This window comes from Gigantopelta aegis, chromosome 10, assembly GCF_016097555.1.
Source record: "Gigantopelta aegis isolate Gae_Host chromosome 10, Gae_host_genome, whole genome shotgun sequence".
Taxonomy (NCBI): domain Eukaryota; kingdom Metazoa; phylum Mollusca; class Gastropoda; order Neomphalida; family Peltospiridae; genus Gigantopelta; species Gigantopelta aegis.
The window spans coordinates 46320723-46343564 of NC_054708.1; the positions used below are offsets into that span (position 1 = coordinate 46320723).

The 22842-nt window shown below is 35.9% G+C and overlaps 1 protein-coding gene across 1 annotated transcript; it reads right to left on the bottom strand.

Moving 5' to 3' along the window:
* Positions 1 to 1060: 1060 nt before the first annotated feature.
* LOC121383205 (proteasome subunit beta type-7-like) lies at positions 1061 to 14804 on the bottom strand. Its single transcript, XM_041513082.1, has 8 exons — positions 14728 to 14804; positions 12534 to 12615; positions 10266 to 10363; positions 9339 to 9479; positions 7864 to 7979; positions 4312 to 4370; positions 3669 to 3820; positions 1061 to 2773 (listed from the first exon to the last, which is right to left on the bottom strand). The coding sequence occupies exons 1-8, from the start codon at positions 14787 to 14789 to the stop codon at positions 2656 to 2658; spliced, it is 828 nt and encodes a 275-aa protein (XP_041369016.1). The 5' UTR covers positions 14790 to 14804; the 3' UTR covers positions 1061 to 2655.
* Positions 14805 to 22842: the final 8038 nt, after the last annotated feature.

Consider the following 22842-nt stretch of genomic DNA (forward strand, 5'->3'; position numbering starts at 1 on the left):
ACACATATATTGAGAGGAAACCCGCTGTCACCACTTCATGGGCTACTCTTTTCGATTAGCAGCAAGGGATCTTTTATATGTACCATCCCACAGACTGGATAGCACATACCACGGCCTTTGATGTACCAGTCGTGATGCACTGGCTGGAACGAGAAATAGCCCAATGGGCCCACCGACGGGGATCGATCCCACACCGACCGCTGTACCACTGGGCTATGTCCCGCTCGGTAATCATTAGTGTCAAAGTTAGAAATTGGAAAAAAAACTATAATTTTAATACTCCTTTGATTATTTTGCACCACTCACCACTACAAACCAAAAAAGAAAAGAATTTGTAATTTTTAATACAGTGGAACCCCATTTATCTGCACAGTATGGTTTTTAACATGAACAAATTTGTTTACGACTTAATCACGTTATGAGTAGTCACTCTTGAAAAAAATTAAAAACTGTAAAAAAAAACTATAAACGTTTATATGTATATTATTTTAAAGTTCACTGTAAGTGCACACAAAGCAAGTTACTTTTTCCATTTATGTTAAAAATATTTGTTTTAGCAACATTTGGTTAAATGGAGCAAAGTGCCTTTATTTGTCACACAGTTTTTTCGATTACGATTGTCCAGATCCGGAAGCTGAATATCCAGATAAGTGAATACATTTCGTTTTATCATGTGACTGTCCGTAAGGTGGGGTTTCTGGATAACAAAGAGTCTGGATAAACAGGGTTCTACTGTAGTCGTAAACTACTAGATGATTATCACATCTCTTAAATGCATTATAACTTTAGGACAGTCAACATATGGGTAGTTTATTGTTAAGGGATACGTTGACTAACATTACCATCACTACTCATGATTAGACATACTGTGAATTTCTATATTAATACTCCAACCTCAGTTAATGCAGTCATTATTTGCTTATGATGTTGTTGCTTTCTCTCTCTAAGTTATTAACATTCAAAATATATTAACAAATCATAGGACTGATCAGAACAGTGAAACTGTATTAAATAAATCTGGTAAAAACCACATCCCCAAAAACCAACACACAAACAACAATAAATTTGAAAACCACCTTTAATAGATTGCTTGGACTCCAACAGAACAAAGATATGAACATATAGTGATGGAAAGAAATAAGGGAACACACCAAGTAGTAACAGCAAATATTGACTGCAACCATAAAAAATCCTCAGCCATAGCATCAAGCTGCTAACCATCTTACTGACATTCAACCCCATATTAGTTACATTCAATCACATGGCACATTATATCTTTGTATTCTATACAGACATAAGTACGTTTGTAATGAATTGTGTTTATCTAAAATTCCACGTTCCCTTATTTCTTTCAATAAGAATATTATTAAGGATGAAGTGACTGACAATGATACCAAGCTCACAGCAGCAAATGTTTGATCTGTAATAAAAGACAATTTTAGGTCACACTACAAGTGAATTTGTTACCAACACTAAGATGTTCTAAATACAACTTTAAGTCGGCATAAACATTTCCACATCTGCTGAACAATGTTGACAAAAGCAGTGATATAATTAATGAAACCTTTATTATTTTCTGCTATGACAAACGAATATGTAAGATTAATTTAAAATACAACTTTTAAATTCAGAAATATCAGTGTTTATCGACATTTTAGATAATTGATATTCAGAGTAAAGGAAAAACTCATTCAAAAACAACAAAAATTAGTAGCATACATCAGATTACGGTGTTGCTCTTTGAAAAATCATTAAAAACAAGTTCACCCCAAATACAGTATGTCCAAATTATATAAATTGGAACCATAACTGGAGGTAAGCACATTAAACCAGCCTAAAGTACAGCCAGCCGTTTCACTAACGTTCAAAACTATTTGACTGGTTCTTGATGTGCCCAGTTGGTTTACCATGAAGCGCATTAACCAGTCTAGTGGACATTTTCTGGGCTAACTCTGGATCAGCAGAAAAGTTTGCCAAATTATATATTAAACTTCCAAATTTTATAGATACCCAGTTATTTTGTAATAAAATATCAATTAATACATGAAATTCTTTCGCCAAATGAAAAACAAATTTGCCAGTTGTTTTTAAAATTCACAATTGGTGAATTTGGGGAGTGCCAGAGCTAGCCCGGGTTTTCCTGCTTGGTTTGCTGACCCCAGCCCAGTTCTACCTACCTATCTACAGTATGTCTTGCCCTTTTTGTTCTTGATTCAATGCCACGTCTATCAAAAATGCATACTGACCAGAAAAAACAAATTGCTTTAAATTAATGCGTTTTAGAGATCACTACAAAATTCCAAAACATTAAATAGTAGTTACCTATCAATTTGTAACTGATAAGCTTGGTAATCAAACTTTTAAAAACAAAATATTCCCTGTATGGGTATTTATTTTTGCAGAAAAGGGCGTATTTTTTTTAATGTTTTGGGTTTCTTTAACACCTAATGTCACAAATACGGTAGGGTGATTATGCCAATGTATGAAGAATTACAATTACTGTTGGTAAATAAACAACAGCAAACATCTGCAGCGTAGCTATATGAATTTTAAATAGTTTTAGTTATGGTCCATTCCTGTTCCATCTGATGTTGCACAACAGAACTCAGCTGCAATACTGTGATGTGGAATGTCACAACTAACACAGAACAGTCATCAATCTGTCTCCATCTCGGTGGGTGTCACCTCGGTTGCAAGCACCTCAAACTCAACTTTCTTCACTTCAGTTTCCAAAACAGCCGAAGTTCCCTTTTTGTAACGATATGAATTTTGCCTGAAATTAATGATGTAAAGGTCCATATTAAAGCATAAGAATTAACAAATGCATCATGTTCTTAGATGGGGGGGAGGGCCTCTCCCAGAAGAAAATGGGTTAAGTTAGGGTTAAGAAAATCATACATTAATGATAAGAGTAATTAATTTTGTCAAAAGGTTAACTTATAAAACAAATTTGCAAAAAAATCTGGGTATGGCGCCACGCCCGTTCTACCCTCTGGCTAAAACCCTGATGACGGACTCCTGGTGGTGATGGCTGGAAGAAACGGTGCCGGCAATTGCCGACACTTTAAATAATTATACTGCCTATTGCTATGTCAAACTGAAAACAAATATATTTCTAATGGTGATTTTCTAAGTAATTTGGTTTAATACAAATTTAATGAGCATAAATATAATATCTTTAATAAATGGATTTTGTGTTTCCCCAAGAAAACAAAAGTACATGTACTACATCAAAGCGTTCTGCTAATTCAGTTCTATACAAGTATTTAAAAATAAAGTTTAACCAAGTAAATACTTATTAATGTAGACAAGCTTTCTTTCATTATTAAAAACATTTTCAATATGAAAATGTTTTTGGATAACAAGGTCAGTTTAAGAAATCAATATTTAAAATTTTACAAGTGTATAATGTACCGTGTATGTTTTTTAAAATTAATTATTACACACATGTGTTTGCTGTACAAAATTATTTTGAGAATTGGATTATCCCCCTTGATTTCATTCTGAAAAATTGAAACCAATAAAACAAAATGTGTCTAAAAATATGAACTATACTCATAATCTATATGTCTATACTTGAATAACAATTTCATATATTGCTAATTGATGGTTGCATGGTTTAAACATTTTTAAAACAAGAGAAGGAAAGAATAAATAAAAAACCTCACCTCACTCCCTTCTTATTGGCCTCGTCAAACGGTCGAAGGTACTCCACTTTATCCTTTGTAATGACACAGATGTCAATATTGCTACCCGAGCCCAGGTCATTGAAGATGCCACCAGCTATAGCATCTCGTACCAGCTTCACGGCATCATCTCTCTATAATCAACAAGCATTCTCAGAATACTGCTAAAGCAATACATATTCCCTACCGGACAAAACAAATTTTCATACTTCCTACATTCAAGGGCCATAACCCTGTACAAAATGTGTAAATCACCATGAAAGTTAAACTTTATCTGTAACAGTACCTAATAAAGCTATATACAAAATTTCATCTCAATATCTTGAGGCATTGCCAAAAAAAAGAAGCCAGGAATTTAGGTTTCATATCTCCTAAGTTCAAGGGCCATAACTCTGTCTAAAATGGGTAAATCACCATGAAGGTCAAACTTGATCTGTAACAGTACATAATAAAACTATATACAAAATTTCAGCTCAATATCTTAAGGCACTGTGAAAAAAAACATCCACAAAACTATATGCGGCACAGATGGACAATCAGAGAACCCTCCAGTTGGACCAGTAGGAGACAAACACTTGCAAATAGTTCATGAATAAACATGAACAGTATTTGAAAAATAACTTACAGGCATATCTGGTTTAAACTGATCTTCAAAAATTGCCATCGCAGCCAGACTCCCAGATCCTGTACAGTACAAAAATATTGTTATAGAAGCAACCCATGTGTCCTATTACATCCTTACTATACTTGTCCAGTAATATATAAAATAAATCACTTAAAATTAAAGTAACTTTTAAAACTGAATATGCCACTTTTTTCATATTTCCTCTACGAAGTACAGCTCTGCAATTCTAAATAGATAATTAGATATGTTGTGATGCTATGGATTAGGGTTTTGGTTACAGTAACTATAGCCAACTCTCGATATAGCACTATTCATTATAACAAAATATTCGGGTTCCAGCACTTTTACTGGGAACAAACATGCATTCGTTTTAATTTGATCGTTACAGCGGAATATTTTACTTCCAGTACCGACAGTAATTTCTGGTTAACAAACAAATATGTATTTCTAATGCATAGTTTGTTCTTTATAACGGCAAGAGATTTACTGGCAAGTGTATATCTCATAATTAGCAAAGTTCTTTTGTTAAACAGCTGCAACTTTTTAAAGTGCAGCCGGTTCTGGCCGTAGACGACTTGCACATTCCAGATTAGCTGTGGTTGATTGTACATGCCTGTTAAATGCAGTGTACTAATTTTACAAGTTCTATTTTTTAACACTACTGGCTTGGGATCAGGCTGGAAAAGTGATAAAATATCTCACATTATGTTGTTTGAGATGAGTTACTCGTGTCAGTTCTTGTTATTTGTCAGTTTGTTACTGATACCGACTATTTTTTATTGATCTATGATCTGTAAAAGGAAAATGTCACAGCTTACAGCGATATGATGGCATGCCGTACCCAAAGTTCTTTTGGGGAAATTGAGAGGTAAAGAATTTCAAACAAAGTCACGCTAAACATATAAATAAAGAAATTCCTAGCTAGTAATTTAATAAATATACAGTGTAATACCGGTACAGTATGTGTATATTCAACCTTTTCCTAAACTAAGAAATCTTCATGATTGTTATAATAGCAAATTCTACACACCACCAATATGGCCGTGATGCTTTATTTGTTTTTAGACCGGTCTCGGTGGTGTCATTCGCAGCCCTGTACCGGCTCCCACCCAGAGCGAGTTTTAACGACTCAATGGGTAGGTGTAGACCACTACACCCTCTTCTCTCTCACTAACCACTAACCCACTGTCCTGGACACATAGACGTACAGGCTCCTATTTTTATAAGATTGTGAGTAGAATGATGGAAATACACAGTGAAGTGTTCAGGCCAGCTTATTTTGCCAGAATGTTTCTATCGTTTTTGTCAGACTTTGATTATTTTTTCCTGCCCCTCGTCTCGTACACTTATGCCTGTACAAACAGCCCACATAGCTGAGGTGTGTGCCCAGGACAGTGCGCTTGAACAGGCTCCTATTTTTATAGGGGGTGGGGGGAGGCTGATTTTTGCTTAAATTAAACAAAAGTGCCCGAATCTGGATTACAACATTTCTTCATATTAGAATTACCGCCAAACAACTATATAGGGTTACAAACGAATCGTCACACATTTTTACTTGGATGACAACTAAGATTGTGAGTAGAATGATGGAAATACACAGTGAAGTGTTCAGGCCAGCTTATTTTGCCAGAATGTTTCTATCGTTTTTGTCAGACTTTGATTATTTTTTCCTGCCCCTCGTCTCGTACACTTATGCCTGTACAAACAGCCCACATAGCTGAGGTGTGTGCCCAGGACAGTGCGCTTGAACAGGCTCCTATTTTTATAGGGGGTGGGGGGAGGCTGATTTTTGCTTAAATTAAACAAAAGTGCCCGAATCTGGATTACAACATTTCTTCATATTAGAATTACCGCCAAACAACTATATAGGGTTACAAACGAATCGTCACACATTTTTACTTGGATGACAACTAAGATTGTGAGTAGAATGATGGAAATACACAGTGAAGTGTTCAGGCCAGCTTATTTTGCCAGAATGTTTCTATCGTTTTTGTCAGACTTTGATTATTTTTTCCTGCCCCTCGTCTCGTACACTTATGCCTGTACAAACAGCCCACATAGCTGAGGTGTGTGCCCAGGACAGTGCGCTTGAACAGGCTCCTATTTTTATAGGGGGTGGGGGGAGGCTGATTTTTGCTTAAATTAAACAAAAGTGCCCGAATCTGGATTACAACATTTCTTCATATTAGAATTACCGCCAAACAACTATATAGGGTTACAAACGAATCGTCACACATTTTTACTTGGATGACAACTAAGATTGTGAGTAGAATGATGGAAATACACAGTGAAGTGTTCAGGCCAGCTTATTTTGCCAGAATGTTTCTATCGTTTTTGTCAGACTTTGATTATTTTTTCCTGTCCCTCGTCTCGTACACTTATGCCTGTACAAACAGCCCACATAGCTGAGGTGTGTGCCCAGGACAGTGCGCTTGAACAGGCTCCTATTTTTATAGGGGGTGGGGGGAGGCTGATTTTTGCTTAAATTAAACAAAAGTGCCCGAATCTGGATTACAACATTTCTTCATATTAGAATTACCGCCAAACAACTATATAGGGTTACAAACGAATCGTCACACATTTTTACTTGGATGACAACTAAGATTGTGAGTAGAATGATGGAAATACACAGTGAAGTGTTCAGGCCAGCTTATTTTGCCAGAATGTTTCTATCGTTTTTGTCAGACTTTGATTATTTTTTCCTGCCCCTCGTCTCGTACACTTATGCCTGTACAAACAGCCCAGATAGCTGAGGTGTGTGCCCAGGACAGTGCGCTTGAACAGGCTCCTATTTTTATAGGGGGTGGGGGGAGGCCGATTTTTGCTTAAATTAAACAAAAGTGACCGAATCTGGAATACAACATTTATTCATATTAGAATTACCGCCAAACAACTATATAGGGTTACAAACGAATCGTCACACATTTTTACTTGGATGACAACTAAGATTGTGAGTAGAATGATGGAAATACACAGTGAAGTGTTCAGGCCAGCTTATTTTGCCAGAATGTTTCTATCGTTTTTGTCAGACTTTGATTATTTTTTCCTGCCCCTCGTCTCGTACACTTATGCCTGTACAAACAGCCCACATAGCTGAGGTGTGTGCCCAGGACAGTGCGCTTGAACAGGCTCCTATTTTTATAGGGGGTGGGGGGAGGCCGATTTTTGCTTAAATTAAACAAAAGTGACCGAATCTGGAATACAACATTTATTCATATTAGAATTACCGCCAAACAACTATATAGGGTTACAAACGAATCGTCACACATTTTTACTTGGATGACAACTAAGATTGTGAGTAGAATGATGGAAATACACAGTGAAGTGTTCAGGCCAGCTTATTTTGCCAGAATGTTTCTATCGTTTTTGTCAGACTTTGATTATTTTTTCCTGCCCCTCGTCTCGTACACTTATGCCTGTACAAACAGCCCAGATAGCTGAGGTGTGTGCCCAGGACAGTGCGCTTGAACCTTAATTGGATATAAGCATGTAAATATGCTGAATTTTTTATATTTTTTTTTTAGGTATAATATTTAGGAAAGCCCAACTTACCCATTGTCACGTAAGGAAGTTTGTCTGTTGATCCATGTGGCCACACACTGTAGAGATGAGCCCCCATGGAGTCAACACCCCCCAGAACAAGGGCTGCACTGACGTAACCATGGTACCTGCACAAATGTTATAAAAACAATATGGTTTATATTCAAATGTATGTGTGTTCATTAAGAACAACATAAAACTCTAAAACAGATGTTTTGTACACTTCAACTTTGATATCACTGGGTTCTTTAAAAAAAAAAAAAAAAAAAAAAAAAAAAAAATGTATTGTGGCAATTCTAACTGATGAGCAAGACAACATTGAAACAACAAACTAAGATTGAATATTTCCCTTCAATGAAAACCTCTAAAGACACTTATCATCAACCAAATTGATTGACGTTTAAAAGCATTTCCAACTACTTTTTTTAAAACAGTTTTCGAAGGATTTTTATGTAATCATCAACCTAATATTACAAAGATTTGAATGTGGAATACCCCTTTTCTTGTAATTTTAAACGGGAAAAAATAATTTTTACCATGACAAATGTCAAAATTCATTCAATCAGGCATCACAATCAGTTCAAAACGGTTGTTCAGATTACAGACAGACAGACAAATTGTTTATAAAATCTCAGCTCAGTCAAAACATGAATAATCATCGACACATAGAATATACAAATATTACTAGGAGATTAGCACATACCACGAAAGTCGAGAACGCTACTTCATTCTCCACACATACATATATCAGTATGACTACAACAGTATACAAATGAATTTAACAATAAAGTATCAGTGGGTCTGTCAAGGGATTTTTATAGTAATAAGAATGAAAATATAAATATGTTGTGTAGCCTGTAGGTTACCATGCCTGTATTTTGTGGTAACCAGGCATCGAAATAAGCCGAGAACGGTTGTTCAGGTTACCGGGAGTTTACCACATGTAAGAAAAGTCAAGAACAGTGTTTCATTCTCGACGAAAATTTTAACGTAACGGTAGTTTCGTTCCCTAACGTAAACCAGGCAATGCATTATGGACTTCCGCGTTTCATTTTCTCGTAAGGAATGGCATCGATGTTCACGTGCACTTGTGCAAGTGTAAGCAATTATAGTCATTCTGCATTTAAGCAGCGCCCACTAGATAAATTTACTTCCGGATTTTGTTTCTTGTACCGAGGTTCGCGCGCATTGATACAATATCAGACCATCCATGTTAAAAGTAGTAGTTACCAGGCTATTTTTTGTGGTAACCTGCAAATGGGTTACCAGACACAATGCTTATTTCGATGCCTGCACAATCTGCTAGCAGGGTTCGACAAATCTACTGGCCATTAGTCCTGGCTAATGAATTTTCAGTCTGGGATGGTGGAAATAATCAACACTAGCCAAAGCTACTGTGAAGGCTAGTGACCGTCTTAAACATTTGTCGAACACTGCGGTCATATGGAAATTATTTGCCAGGCTATGTCAAGTCAGCGTTATTCTACCTGTAAAGCTTCTGTTTGAGAAGCCTGTTGGCTGTGCAAACCCTGGGTTTGCGGTTAGTGCTGAGGCGATGCAATGCCAACTGAGATGATATCATCTGTGTGGTCATTTCTGTATCGGCAGCAGTCCCCGCACCACAGCAGCTGTAAAGTAGCAACATTAGAACATTAAACACATACAATTTATAGTTTTATAGGTCATTCATAGATACTTATAGTCCTATACATCATCCTATACGAATGTTTTTTGTAAATAATTTTGGTAAAAATGTTTTTTTTAGATAAAACAACAAAACAACAAATTTTGTGTGCAATTAAAACAATATTTGGTTCCGAAATAAATAAAACTTTAATACATACCATAGTAAGAAAATGACTCTTACAGCATTATGATCACCATTTTGATTTATAAACTGGTAGTCTTGATACAAGATAACTCTATTTGATTCATTTCACTACAGAGGGAGAAACCAGAAAATAAGAGTTACCGGTATATCAGATAGCAAGACTATACCAGTCTATAAAACAAAATGGCGGATATAATGCTGTAAACATTGTTTTCTTACTATGGTTTGTATTACAGTTTTATTTATTTTTAAACTGAATATTTTTTTAATTGGACACAAAAGTGGTCGTATTATGTTATTTCCAAAACACTTTTACTTTTCTTCTTATACGTCAAACAAAACTGAAATTATTTCCATAAAACGGTGGATGGGACGGACTATAGTAATAACAGTGCAGTTACTGTTTTAATATTTACTTTTAACTTGTTTTCAATTCACAAAGTGTATTTTATTTTTAACAATAAGGAAAAAATATATCTTAAAAGCATTTTCCAATATAGACCACAGCGAAAAACAAATGCTACGGAGAATGAAAACCTCTGTGCCAATCTCAACGGGGCATAATACTGTCAACCAGACTTACTATATGTTCTCTGCAATGTAGTGTATTTTAGCACAATTCTTGTCAGCGACAATTGTATCCTCAGTAGCCCGAGTATCAGCACCAAGAACAACTCCATCCTGGAAACAAACAAAATTAAATTTCAATCATAAAAATATATACATGCGTTAGTACACAACAAAACTCACTACAGTACTGTAAAACCATATTACTCTGTGGGATAGCCAGACAGTACGTTTCAGTTCAATACTAAAAACCAAAAAACAGTATATAAATATATATGTAATACATGAAAAAAATATTTGAACAGTAGTAACTTTATCACTAATCTGTAATTGTGATCCTTACAAAAGTTGTATATGTAAAATATATAGAGGATTTCACAAATTAGTTTATTTTAAACCAAATTTCATTAAGCAGGGTTTGCGCTGTCATTCACCAATTGTGAAAAGTAATAAAAATGTGCGAAATAACTTTCAGTTTCCATATTTAGTAACCAAACATGCTTTCAACCAGTTTTGTTCAATTGATCTGACTCGTGGTGTGAATAAGCACAATTTGCATGTCCGCGTTGTCAGCTGGTTGTCGAAAAGCTAGAAAAGGCAAATAACATGAAATACTCTTACATGTTGCATTGTTCATACCAAGTTTGATTACTAGCTAAGACAAGTTTTACTTTTTATTAGTAATATTTCGAGCGTTTTGTTGTAAAATCTAGGCCACGTGGTTAAGTTTATTTCCACGAAGTGGGTTTGCTTTTAAGTAAAATATATTGTTTCTCATTATTGTTAAAACTTTTTAAAATTTACATTTTTTATTTCAAACATCTTCAGTAGGAAAATTATAAATTATAATTTATTTGTACAATGTCTAATATATTTTTGAGTAGTGATAGTCGCACTCCAGTGTTTTGTCAGTAATAACATATAAAAACATCATCTTGGTATTTATTTTGGGTGACTGGCTATAATCTTGATTTGGATACCAAAATAAATTATGAACAGTATTCATGCAATTTATATCCGATGCATACAAAAAGTAAAATTGCTTCTGTTTTTGCCCCTCTGATTATATATGTTTACAGGATGGTATTGCCCATACCAACATAAAATTGGTAAAGGCAATTAGGGGATAACCCTACTGTGTTTTCCGATTTGCGAACGTATATCGGTGGTTTTACTGTCGCAAATTTAGTTTTATTGTCACATTTGTAGTAAGAATAAGCCTATAGACATCACCAGCAGACAGTTAGCGGCTCGAACATAGATGTGTAATTTGACATATTTAATCTGCTCTCATGATTAGATAACGACTAATAAAGAATAATATGTTCATTTCTGACATAAAAACGTCTCAGTATTTAACGACTTCTGTACGTAATATGAACGCTACAGAAATTGTCTTTATGACGTCATTACAAAACAACCCTGTTCCTCGCTTAACCTATGACATATTTCTGGCAGAAAATTTGCGACCGGTATATTGGTGATTTTACCACCTGAAATTTTTTAGCAGGGATCCAATCAGATTCGTTCTTACAAATGTGTTGAATTAGAATACCTTTTATACTAATTAACATGATACTTTAGGCATCAGTAAAGGTTTACGTTTGCTTTGTTTAATAACACCACATTGATCTATTAATCATCAGCTACTGGATATCAAATATTTGGTGATTGTGACATATAGTCTTAGTTTTGATATACCAGTCGCGGTGCAGGAACTTGAGCAAGAAATAGCCCAATGGACCCACTGACGGGAATCGATACTAGACCGACAACGCAAAAGACATGTGCTTTACCACTGGGCTACGGCCCGACCTAGACACCAGCAGCGTTCCACTATCAGTAAAAAATATATGTAGACCCCCAAAACAATCTTATACAAGATGTACATAGTGTATACTTTGTTATCATAAAACTCAAGATTAAAAACAAAACCTTTTGACAGAAATGCCAAAATTTAGTTGATGAATACATTTTTAAAATGGCAAATGTTTTTATTAACAAAAATGGGAACCCAGGGCTAGTCCTGATTAAGAGCTAAAAGAAAACCTATTAGATTCAGCTTTGACAGCACTGTGCATGGGCGTAAGAAGGTGCCAAAATGTGTGTGTGGGCACATGTATAAATATATAAAAACCATCGATGCTGCTAAAGTGGGGGGATCAAATGCACCCCCCTGCTTCCTATGTCAGTGCTTTAGTATTAGTGGTTTTAAAAGAACAGTCATATTATTTATCAAAACTGCATAACAAAATTAAATATAATGCTAAACACATTTTACAACCTTGAAAACAATTCCAGCAATTGTGGTTCCAGTTTTTAATGCTTTTGGCAGTTTCAGTCCCTTTTCTTCCAGCATAGCATTTCTGCAATATATAAAAACAGAGTTTTACTGCATATTATGTACAATGAAATTACAAATAATGTATATATCATATGTTAGTGTTTTCCTTAGAAATTTGGCAAGGCATGGTATACTAAAGATTTTGGGGGCATTTTCACAATTTTTAGGGCATTTTAATTTTTCAATAAAGATAAAAAATAAAAAAATGAAATATAAATAAATGTAATTAATGTTCTAGCTTTAATAAATGAATGGCAAAATGTAAAACAGGGATATATTATTAATTAATCATAATTTGTTTGAGTGTTTCATAACTAAAGGCAATTTTAGAATTTTAGAATTAAATATTGTAAAAGGCTTGTTTAATCTCAGGGCAGCATGGTGCTGATTAAGGCAAGATGATACTATACTATTCAGGCAGGGTGCTGCACCATGTTAAAACAAGCTAGGGAAAACACCATAGCTTTAGAGTAATATTTCATTATTGAATATGTGTGCATTACAACTTTCAGTAATGAAATTATAGCAAAATAGTTGTATATTTTTTTTTAAATGCAATATGTTGTTAATTAATTTGTTGATTTTATATGACAATGAAGATAATAATCAGTATTTTGGGGAGCAGATTAAAAACTGAATGACACTTGACTGATCAACAGCAAACAGTGCTATGTCTTGTCTCATGTCAGAGAAACAAGACCCCGCAGTAATGTCCAATGACTCATAGAATCGGGTACAGGCTAAAACGGAACCGTGCCAAAACGGAACCATTTTCTTTGGCGAAAACGGAACCCATCATGGCTAAAACGGCACCATATATAAATATATATAACTTATCTTATTTTTAATTTCAGGATTAGGGTTAGGGTTCAGAGCGATGAATAGGGGTTGGGGGGGGGGGGGTGAATTAGGAAGTCTTTCCATTTTAATGACGTAGACTGGCCACACTGTTTATGTAATATTACTACTAATATTATGTATTAATAGATTATAACGTGATGTCAATACGTAAATTAAGAGCGCCAGGTGCATTACTACCCCATTTCCCCTCCCCTGCCCCATCTATGTCTGAATTCCTTTTGATTTATTTTTTTACACTGGTACACTTCACTCTTTGTACATACTTTGACTTTGAATAAAAGTTCACAAGAGCTCTCCTCAGCAAGATTGGCGTCTAGCTCTTGTCAGAAGCGGCTCCCAATGGGAGCGTGCTTGAACAGTTATCTGATGAAAGCACGTAAATAAATTTATCTGACCTGAACTATCAGAAGTGACACAAAAACATTTCTTTTTTCTTTTAATAAATAACTTTTCATTTGAGTTAAGTTATTTTGTTGTTGTTTTTTTGTCTTATTTACTATTCTTCAAAATAAAATTCAATTATGGTGCCGTTTTAGCCATAAATTTTGGTGCCGTTTTAGCCAATTTGATTCCGTTTTCGCTTGGTGCCGTTTTAGCTATAACCCATAGAATCGGCCGAAGATTTATGAATCATCGAATGGCAAAGAAAAAGCCACAAAAAAAACCTCCACGTCATTCAGACAGAATATGTTGTTTCAGAGAATGACAAAGTTTAAAAAGTTAATCAAGCAATGTGGGTACATGTAAGTTGTAACACCATTCACCGTTTGCCAAGGGAAGGGTCTGCTGTAATTTATTTAATTGTCTGAGGAACAACTATGTGTAGTATCATAAAATTAAGTTTCCCAACTGAATATTAGGTTGTCACAAATGACCAGATGACTCAAAACTGACCACTAATAAACTTCTTCACAAAGGACTGGTTGCAAAACAAGTTTAACTTGAAGTTAATAAGAGTAAAATTTTGAAAATGAATATCTGGTTTTATTTTAATGTATATCTTTTCCCATTTTTATAAATGGTTTAGCCGTAATAATGTTGTTAAAGTACTAAAATGCGCAATTACTACTTTAAATTTAGGACAAATTAATATTACTAAACAATTATTAAAATGTCAACGTGAAATCATAAATGCTGAATCACCAACACCGACACGGTAACAATACTGTATTAAGTAAAGCATTTTAAGTAATCAAGTGAAAAATATTTGGAATGCACAAGCCACTTCATACGTAATAAATTCCACACAAAAATATTGCAAAAATGTATATACCGATGGCAGTTTTCAAAGTTAAAACCACCTCTTGGTGCTTCCACAGCTAAAGCAGTCGCCATGATTTATTGGTAGTTGTAATTTCCTTCTTCATTATTCGAAGCTCCGCATTAAACGACGCTTACAGGCGTATAGTACTTACATTGGGGACTGGATTATTTCTGTAAATGTTTCATTAAAATATACATTACACAATTCCAACTATTGCAGACATTTACAATTACAATGTTTTTAATGCAGAAAAATACCAAATGTCTAACTTTTTTACGATCTTGTGTGGCATATTAGTTGTTATGTATCCGACCATATTTCAGTGTCAGCCACTCCGTGCCAGCATGTGATATGATAACACTACAGTTTAAAGTATAATTTAGAATTGTTCAAGTTGAGGTAAGATCCTTTCAAATACCAAACGAGTGGGACATTATTACGTCATAGCAATGCACGTAAAAGTAGATTTCAGCTACAGTCAAACAGGTTACCTTAGATATCTCAGATCCTGGTTTTTCTTTATCCTAGCTCGAGTGTCCTCAAGTCCTGTTGTGTGTAAAGAAGAAAAAAAGAAGAATAATACAAAAAGAAAAGAAGAAAAAAACGAAGATTAGGCCTAGGACGCATTTATAGTCCGCCCCACAGGGAACGCCTCTTTCATACTATGAAATTTAGGGCCTACTACATACTAGCCTATTTATTTTTCAGGAGATAATTTTGTAACTTCCATACAAAAATAGTAATTTTGTGAACATTATTTCCAAAACACATTTACTTTTCTTCTTACGTCAAATCAAACTGAAATTATTAACAAAACACAATTTTTGTAGGAGGATGGGACGGACTATAGTTGTAAAATCTGTTAATTTTCGACTTCCAAATGACTAAAATACTTTAAATAAAACAAGATCTGACTCTACAGACTTAAAGTTTGACCCCTTTGAAGTTCACTTGTTTTAACATTAAATTTACATGCTAGCTAGTTTTAGATACACGCATTTTGATATACTTTTATTATGTTTATAAACGAATCTCAAAGAAATGAAATATGAATGGAAAATTCTTCGGTATGTTTACCACTCGACATAAGTTTATTCCACTGTAGGAAACCGCCCCCCCCCCCCCCCCCCCCCCCCGTATTTGAAGTACTATCTAACAGAACATCACAAATATACGAAAACAATGCCTCATGAAAATATACTTTTTAAAGAAAAGAACAAAGGAAATTAAAATTAAATAAGTTATACATATTCCACTACGAACTACAGTTGAAGTATTAATTCCCACTTATTGCAACGTTACTTTAGATTAATTAATTGAGACTGTAATGAACAAAACCATCCAATTCGTTATAAATTATATATATATTTTAAAAATGGTCTGGTGCGTCTTTTGACAGTTTGCTTTTGTGGTTGATAGTGTTATATAGCATTAAATCTCATGCGCGAGGTAAAATTAAAAATTAATTAAACTTTGTCGTCTATTCGGTGGCAAAGGGAGTACAATATGATGTTGGACGCCTCTATAGCGCCTCTATACTTAGCCAAAAAAGTTTAGCAATTTGATAAATGTGCTTAAATAAAAGAAAACTCGTGACTTACAAAATAAAATCAGTCGCTAGCGATTTAATTGAGGCATTATTTGTCAGTATAAGTAACAGGATATTTACAATACTAAATGAAATGTGTGACTGTCACGTCGTTAAATGGTTCTTGGGGGTCCAAACACAAAAGTCCGAAAATTGTCAGTAACGTATCTGAGCACCGTGGACATTGCACGTTGACAGCGGTACAACGTCGGTTCATGCTTCCGATGAGACAGCGGATCTCTGGAATAATGATAGAGATCCATTCGCGAGTTAAAGCATGTTTACGGTTGTGGACGTTGTGAATATGCACGTGGTTATCTCGCAACCTACGACCCAACACATCCCATATCTGCACAATACGAAACAGGTCAGGCGAGCGTGCAAGCCAGTTTAGTGCTTCAATATTGTTCCTTAAGAAAAGTAAAATTTGTTTTATTTAACGACGCCACTAGAGCACATTGATTTTTTTTATCTTATCATCGGTTATTGGACGTCAAACATAATTATGGTCATTCTGACACTGTTTTTAGAGGAAACCCGCTGTCGCCACATAGGCTACTCTTTTACTACAGGCAGCAAGGGATCTTTTATTTGCGCTTCCCACAGGCAGGATAGCACAAACCATGGCCTTTGTTGAACCAGTTATGGATCACTGGTCGGTGCAAGTGGTTTACACCTACCCATTGAGCCTTGCGGAGCAATTAATCAGGGTTTGGAGTTGGTATCTGGATTAAAAATCCCATGCCTCGACTGGGATCCGAACCCAGTACCTACCAGCCTGTAGACCGCTGACTTAACCACAACGCCACCGAGACCGGTTCCTCTTAAGAAGACCAGTCGTTAGTGTGGCTGAATGCTGGCGTGCATTGTACTGTTGAAACAAAACGCCTGGATACTGCTGCATGAACGGAATGACAACTGGTGTGATGATTTCGTCACTGTAATGTTGAACATTCAGATTCCCATGAATGATGAAAATGAGGTTGTTTTGTCCGATGTCATGAATTGCTGCTCAAACCATGACGCTACCACCACCACATCGGCCATATTCAGTGCACGAGGGACGTTGTACTACTGTCAATGCCCAATATGCTGACACGTTACTGACAATTTTCAGATTTTTGTGTAATGATTTTTTGTAAATCACGATTTTTGTTTTATTTAAGCACATTTACCAAATTGGTATATCTAAATCTGTGGTATGTGCTATCCTGTCTGTGGAATGGTGCATATAAAAGATCCCTTGCTACTAATAGAAAAATGTAGCGGTTTTCCTCTTTAAGACTATGCTAGTATGTCAAAGGTACCAAATGTTTAACATCCATTCGCCGATGATTAATGTGCTCTAGTGGTGTTGTTAAACAAAACAAACTTTAACTTTTTAAAAAGCTGTCATGCCTATATTACGCTGGAACATCGATTCTCGGCAGCATTTTGCAGTGTGTTTTGGTTGTTGTTGATGTTGATCATCATTGATAATGTTGATGATGTTGTTGTTGTGGTTTGTTTGTACGGTTTTTTGTTTTTTAATGTTGTGTGGTGGGATGTCCTGGTAATAGATCTTTTTCTTCTTCTTCTTCGTTTTTTTTAAATTTATTCACGGTAGATGTTACATTCAAATATATGTGGTTGGTAGGTACTATAGGTTTCATCTACGTCCGTCCGTCCATCCGTCCATCCATCCGTCCGTATGTCTGTCCGTCCGTCCGTCTGTCTCACATATGTTTTCCGGATGTTTTTTGCAGAAGGCTGTGAGATACTGAGCTGACATTTTGTGTATAATTTCATCATGTACTATCACAGATCAAATTTGACTTTCATGGCGATTTACCAATTTTTGACGGAGTTATGGCCCTTGAACTTAGGAGATGTGAAAATTTGTTGCCCGGACTTTTTTCAGAAGACCTTTAGATATTGGGGGCGGGACGTAGTTAAGTGGTACAACGCTCGCTCGATGCGCGGTCGGTGTAGGATCGATCCCCGTCGGTGGACCCATTAGGCTATTTCTCTTTCCAGCCAGTGCACCACGACTGGTATATCAAAGGCCGTGGTATGTACTACCCTGTCTGTGGGATGGTGCATATAAAAGATCCCTTGCTGCTAATCGAAAAGAGTTGCCCATGAAATGGCGACTGCAGCTTTCCTCTCTCATTACCTGTGGAGTCCTTCACCATATGTTTGCCGCCAAATAACCGTAAATAAAATGTGTTGAGTGCGTCGTTAAATAAAACATTTCTTTCTTTCTTTTAGATATTGAGCTGAACTTTTATGTATAGGTTTATCGTGTACTGTTACAGGTCATGTTTAACTTTCATGACGATTTACCCTTTTTAACGGAGTTATGGCCCTTGAACTTAGGAGATGTAAAAATTTGTTTTCCAGATTTGTGCAATTCCTGGAGATATCAAAATGAAATTTTGTATATAGCTTTATCATTTGTATATAGCTTTACAGATTAAGTTGAAATTTCGTGGTAATTTACCCACTTTTCAGAGTTATGACCCTTGAATTTAGGAGATACGAAAAATTGTCGGGTCCTGTAGGGGACATGTATTGCTTTAGCAGTACTCTCAAAATACTTGTTTAATATAAAAAAAAATTCCAGGGTATTCAAACCGTAGTCTCCCATCCACCACCTCGATGTAATTATTTCTGGTACCGCCTGAAAGCCAATACTATACTAACAGAGCGGAGCATAGCCAGACACGGAAAGGCAATTAATGATGTTATTTTTAAAATGCACATTTTAACTTGGAACAACGAGTAAAAGAGAATCTTTTTTCACGTTTCTACTTTTCCAAGGATCGATCAACACAAACGGTTTTGCAACTCGTCTGTGTGCCAGAAATATGCTTTATTTTCTAATTTTGAAACCCGAAAGACATTAAGCAAAGCGAATCATAATATATTTTTTTCTCTTTGAACATGTAAATAATATTTTAAAGAGCCGATTCCCAAATTAAACACGCTTAGGATCTCGGCTCATTTCACATGTAAGAAACTTGGCTGATCAAAGACCGGCTCGTGTAGACTGACTAATTAAGTGATACATTGGCAAAGCAAAGAAGCTATAGTACATGTATTCGGATCAGATACATATTTTATATTTTTACTGTACTCTGCAGTAGTATAGTGTCTTACTACAAGAAAGAAAGAAGAAGAAAAAAAGTGTTAAAATTTTTATCGTCCACATTGTAATAAACGCACCACATTTGGTACACAAGTTTTATTACAAGCATTAAATAGGTAGATTCCAACAGAATTAGTTGGGCTTTTTAAGAGGCATGGTACTATATATTTTAAATGGCTGCCATGAAATTTCGACATGCATTTTTGTTTTACATATTTCCGCTTCTAAATAACATTTTTAGTAGTTTTAGTTCCTGGACTATGGTTTTGGTATGAGAAATAGATTATGATCGTTTGCATATATGTACATGTTATAAATATAAAATGTTTTATGTTTGTCTTTGCTTCTTTCAAAAAACAAATTCTTCGCTGCTCAAATAATGCAGTATGTAAAGTTTGAAAACACTGTCACCGATGGGGTGGCGCTAGGGATTAACGTCCAGCCTTGTATAAGATTGATGTTGGCCTACATTGGTCACATATGGCAATATCACATGTGCTACGAAAATAAGTAATTTACCAGGGAAATATTCAGAAGTTCCACCAGCTGTCAAAAATACTTATACTCTGACACTGATGCATTGGATGATTTTGTTTGTTTGTTTGTTTTGTTTAACGACACCACTAGAGCACATTGATTTATTAATCATCGGCTATTAGATGTCAGATATTTGGTAATTTTGACATATAGTTTTAGAGAGGAAACTGGCTGGAACGAGAAATAGCTGCATTGGATGAAGAAAATGCATGATTACCTAATGTACAGTGACCCTAGTAAACTAATATCGTGGCTAAACACATTTCATGGAAAGGACAGAAGACAGCCGCAGTAATGGAGACGACCAGATTGTCAGTGCACTTGGTTGCTTGCACACTGATATGGCATTATTTCAGGTTCTGACCACAGACCACAATTAATTACGCTATATGTTTCTATATAGCGTTAGTGGCTATAACATTTTTATTAATATCAGCAGGCCCATGGACTTTTTGTATGTACCTTTGCCTGCCTGGGTGAAACATACCCTGAAAAGAACAACCCCTGTTGTCCAGCTCTTGCTCCCAAGATATTGGTTTAAACAAACACACCCACTAAACCTGGCCAGAGTACACACATTTTACACAAAAAGCACTACTTTTGCATGTGCTGGAATTACCGCAAACAAGTCTTCAATGTCAACAAGTTAAACATGTTTACAAACTACATGCTCTCCCGTGTCAACTTCAGTCAAACAGCAGACTACTTGCGCGGACAAATGTCCGGATTTGAAAAACCAAATGGGAAGATAACTGATCATTGGCCTATCAAGGTGACCGAGCTGAAGGTAGAGGGCGGTCAAGTTCACTGGTATAAAAAGACATTACAAAGACAGGTAGTGAAAACGCTATGTTAGTTGGTGGTCGTGAAACATGTACATGATGCTGATCAGCACCTAAAGTAACGTCTGCTAGATTCCCTGTTTTAAATTAAGCTGCCTATTACTACTATCTTGACGTGTATCTTGCTAACGATGTTCTGTCCTCCCGATAACACACGACTCAAGGTGGGTGCCAAGCTAAATTGACCAAAGAACACACTACTAAATGTTTAACGTCAGCTTGCACAATGTTACTTCACAGTGGAAAAGACAATACACTCTTCTAAGTTAATGTTCCTGAATCAAAATCATGAACAGTTAAAGTTACAGTCTCTGGTTACCATATTATAACACCATGTACAAATATGAAATACAAGCTCAAATGCACTTTAAAAAAACCTCGTGTGTGTTCGCTATGAACGGAGATCGTCAAAAGTATACGCTCGATTCGTCGCCTGTGCCGCCATAGCTCGGCAAAGCACAAACGACAGCCTGTTGTCAGTTTCAGTTAACACGTGCGTTTGCCGATTTAAAATTGTAGGGTTCGTTTCAAACAATTAAAAGAGAAATCTTGCGCTGTACGAAGAACGTTCGGTTGAGGATACGGTAGGCCCTACTAGAGTCTTTCGTTAAAACCGGTTTGATCTTGACAACGTATTATCGACAATCGTACCTTCTTATTTCAGAATTAATATTTTATAAAGTGTTAATAGAACTTTCAAAGTTTAGTTTGTATACTAGTAACACATTAATCATGTATATATTTGTAAAATAAAATATACTAAAGTAGACAATGAACGTTTTCACTTCTTAATTTTACGTGTGTTAAAATCGACAAATTCAAATAAATATTCTTTCGTTTGGAAAGGGTAAAGTTAGGTGTTTTTTTGTTTAACGACATCACTGTTAGAGCATATTTATTTAATAATCATCCGACGCCATATAACCGTAAATAAAATGTGTTGAGTGCGTCGTTAAATAAAACATGTCCTATCCTTCCTTCCATCTGCTGTTGGATGTCTAACATTTGGTAATTTTGACATATAATCTTAGAGAGGAATCGGGTGCATGTGCAGGGGTGGGGTGGGGTGGGTGGGTGGGGAGGGTATTGGAGGTCGAATCCCTTACCTGCCCAAGCTTTAAAACATTGAAATGTATTTTCTGGGGGAGCATGGCCTCATATAAACTTCGCTCAACACAGTCTATAACCCCAACCCCGCTGAAATCCCTGCACAAGCGCCTTGGAAACCCGCTACATGTTTTTTTTAGCAAGGGATCGTTTATATGTACCATCCCACAGACAGGATATCACATACCATGGCCTTTTATATACCCGCCGATGGGGATCGATCCTAGACTGACCGCGCATTTCCAAAAAACACCTTTTTAGGTCTAAGTAATGAATAAAAATAACATATAGTCTTGAAAAACGTTACGTAAATCGAACACAACACCCTCTTCCTCTACCCCTAGAGCGTTACGTAATTAGTAACACCCCCTTACATGTAACGCGTATGCCAACAGCTAGCCACTGTCAAAATTTCGAGGCAAATCCCCCACCCACCGACCCCTGAAAAGGCGTTGAACCATACCTCTATGGATATAAATATGTTTTTGAGATATGAGACGACCCCTCAATCAAGACAGTTAAATCTGTTCAAAATCACGTGAGAAGCTCAGCGCCTACGCAAATCACGTAAAGACCCAGTTCTAAATGAAGAAAAACAAAGCTGGCCATTGCGTTTGTAGTTGACCTAGATAATGTAGATAAGCGAGCATTGTGAAACTATAGCGATGTGGTGGACCTTTTTTGTACCAAACAGAATTAAATCATCTATTCTATATGCTTAAATAATAAAACTATTCCAGGGACTGTAGCTTTAAATAAAGGCACTTCAGTGGCTATTCTAAGGTGTCTGATTGAGAGTCTTTTAAATGAGTTTGATTAACACCACAGGAACAAGTAGTGTAGCAAATACCATTAATAGTCAGCAGGTATGCAGGCAGAGTTAAAGAAACATATATGTCAGATGACTGGAATTGTACGTG

Bases quoted from the DNA above. Each gene is read 5' to 3' on its own strand.
- LOC121383205 (XM_041513082.1), bottom strand. From the start codon at position 14,789: ATGGCGACTGCTTTAGCTGTGGAAGCACCAAGAGGTGGTTTTAACTTT. The intron at 12,616-14,727 runs GTATATACATTT...TATATATTGCAG, and splicing joins AACTTTGAAAACTGCCATCG to AAATGCTATGCTGGAAGAAA. The intron at 7,980-9,338 runs GTAGAATAACGC...ACATTTGTGCAG, and splicing joins CTCAAACAGAAGCTTTACAG to GTACCATGGTTACGTCAGTG.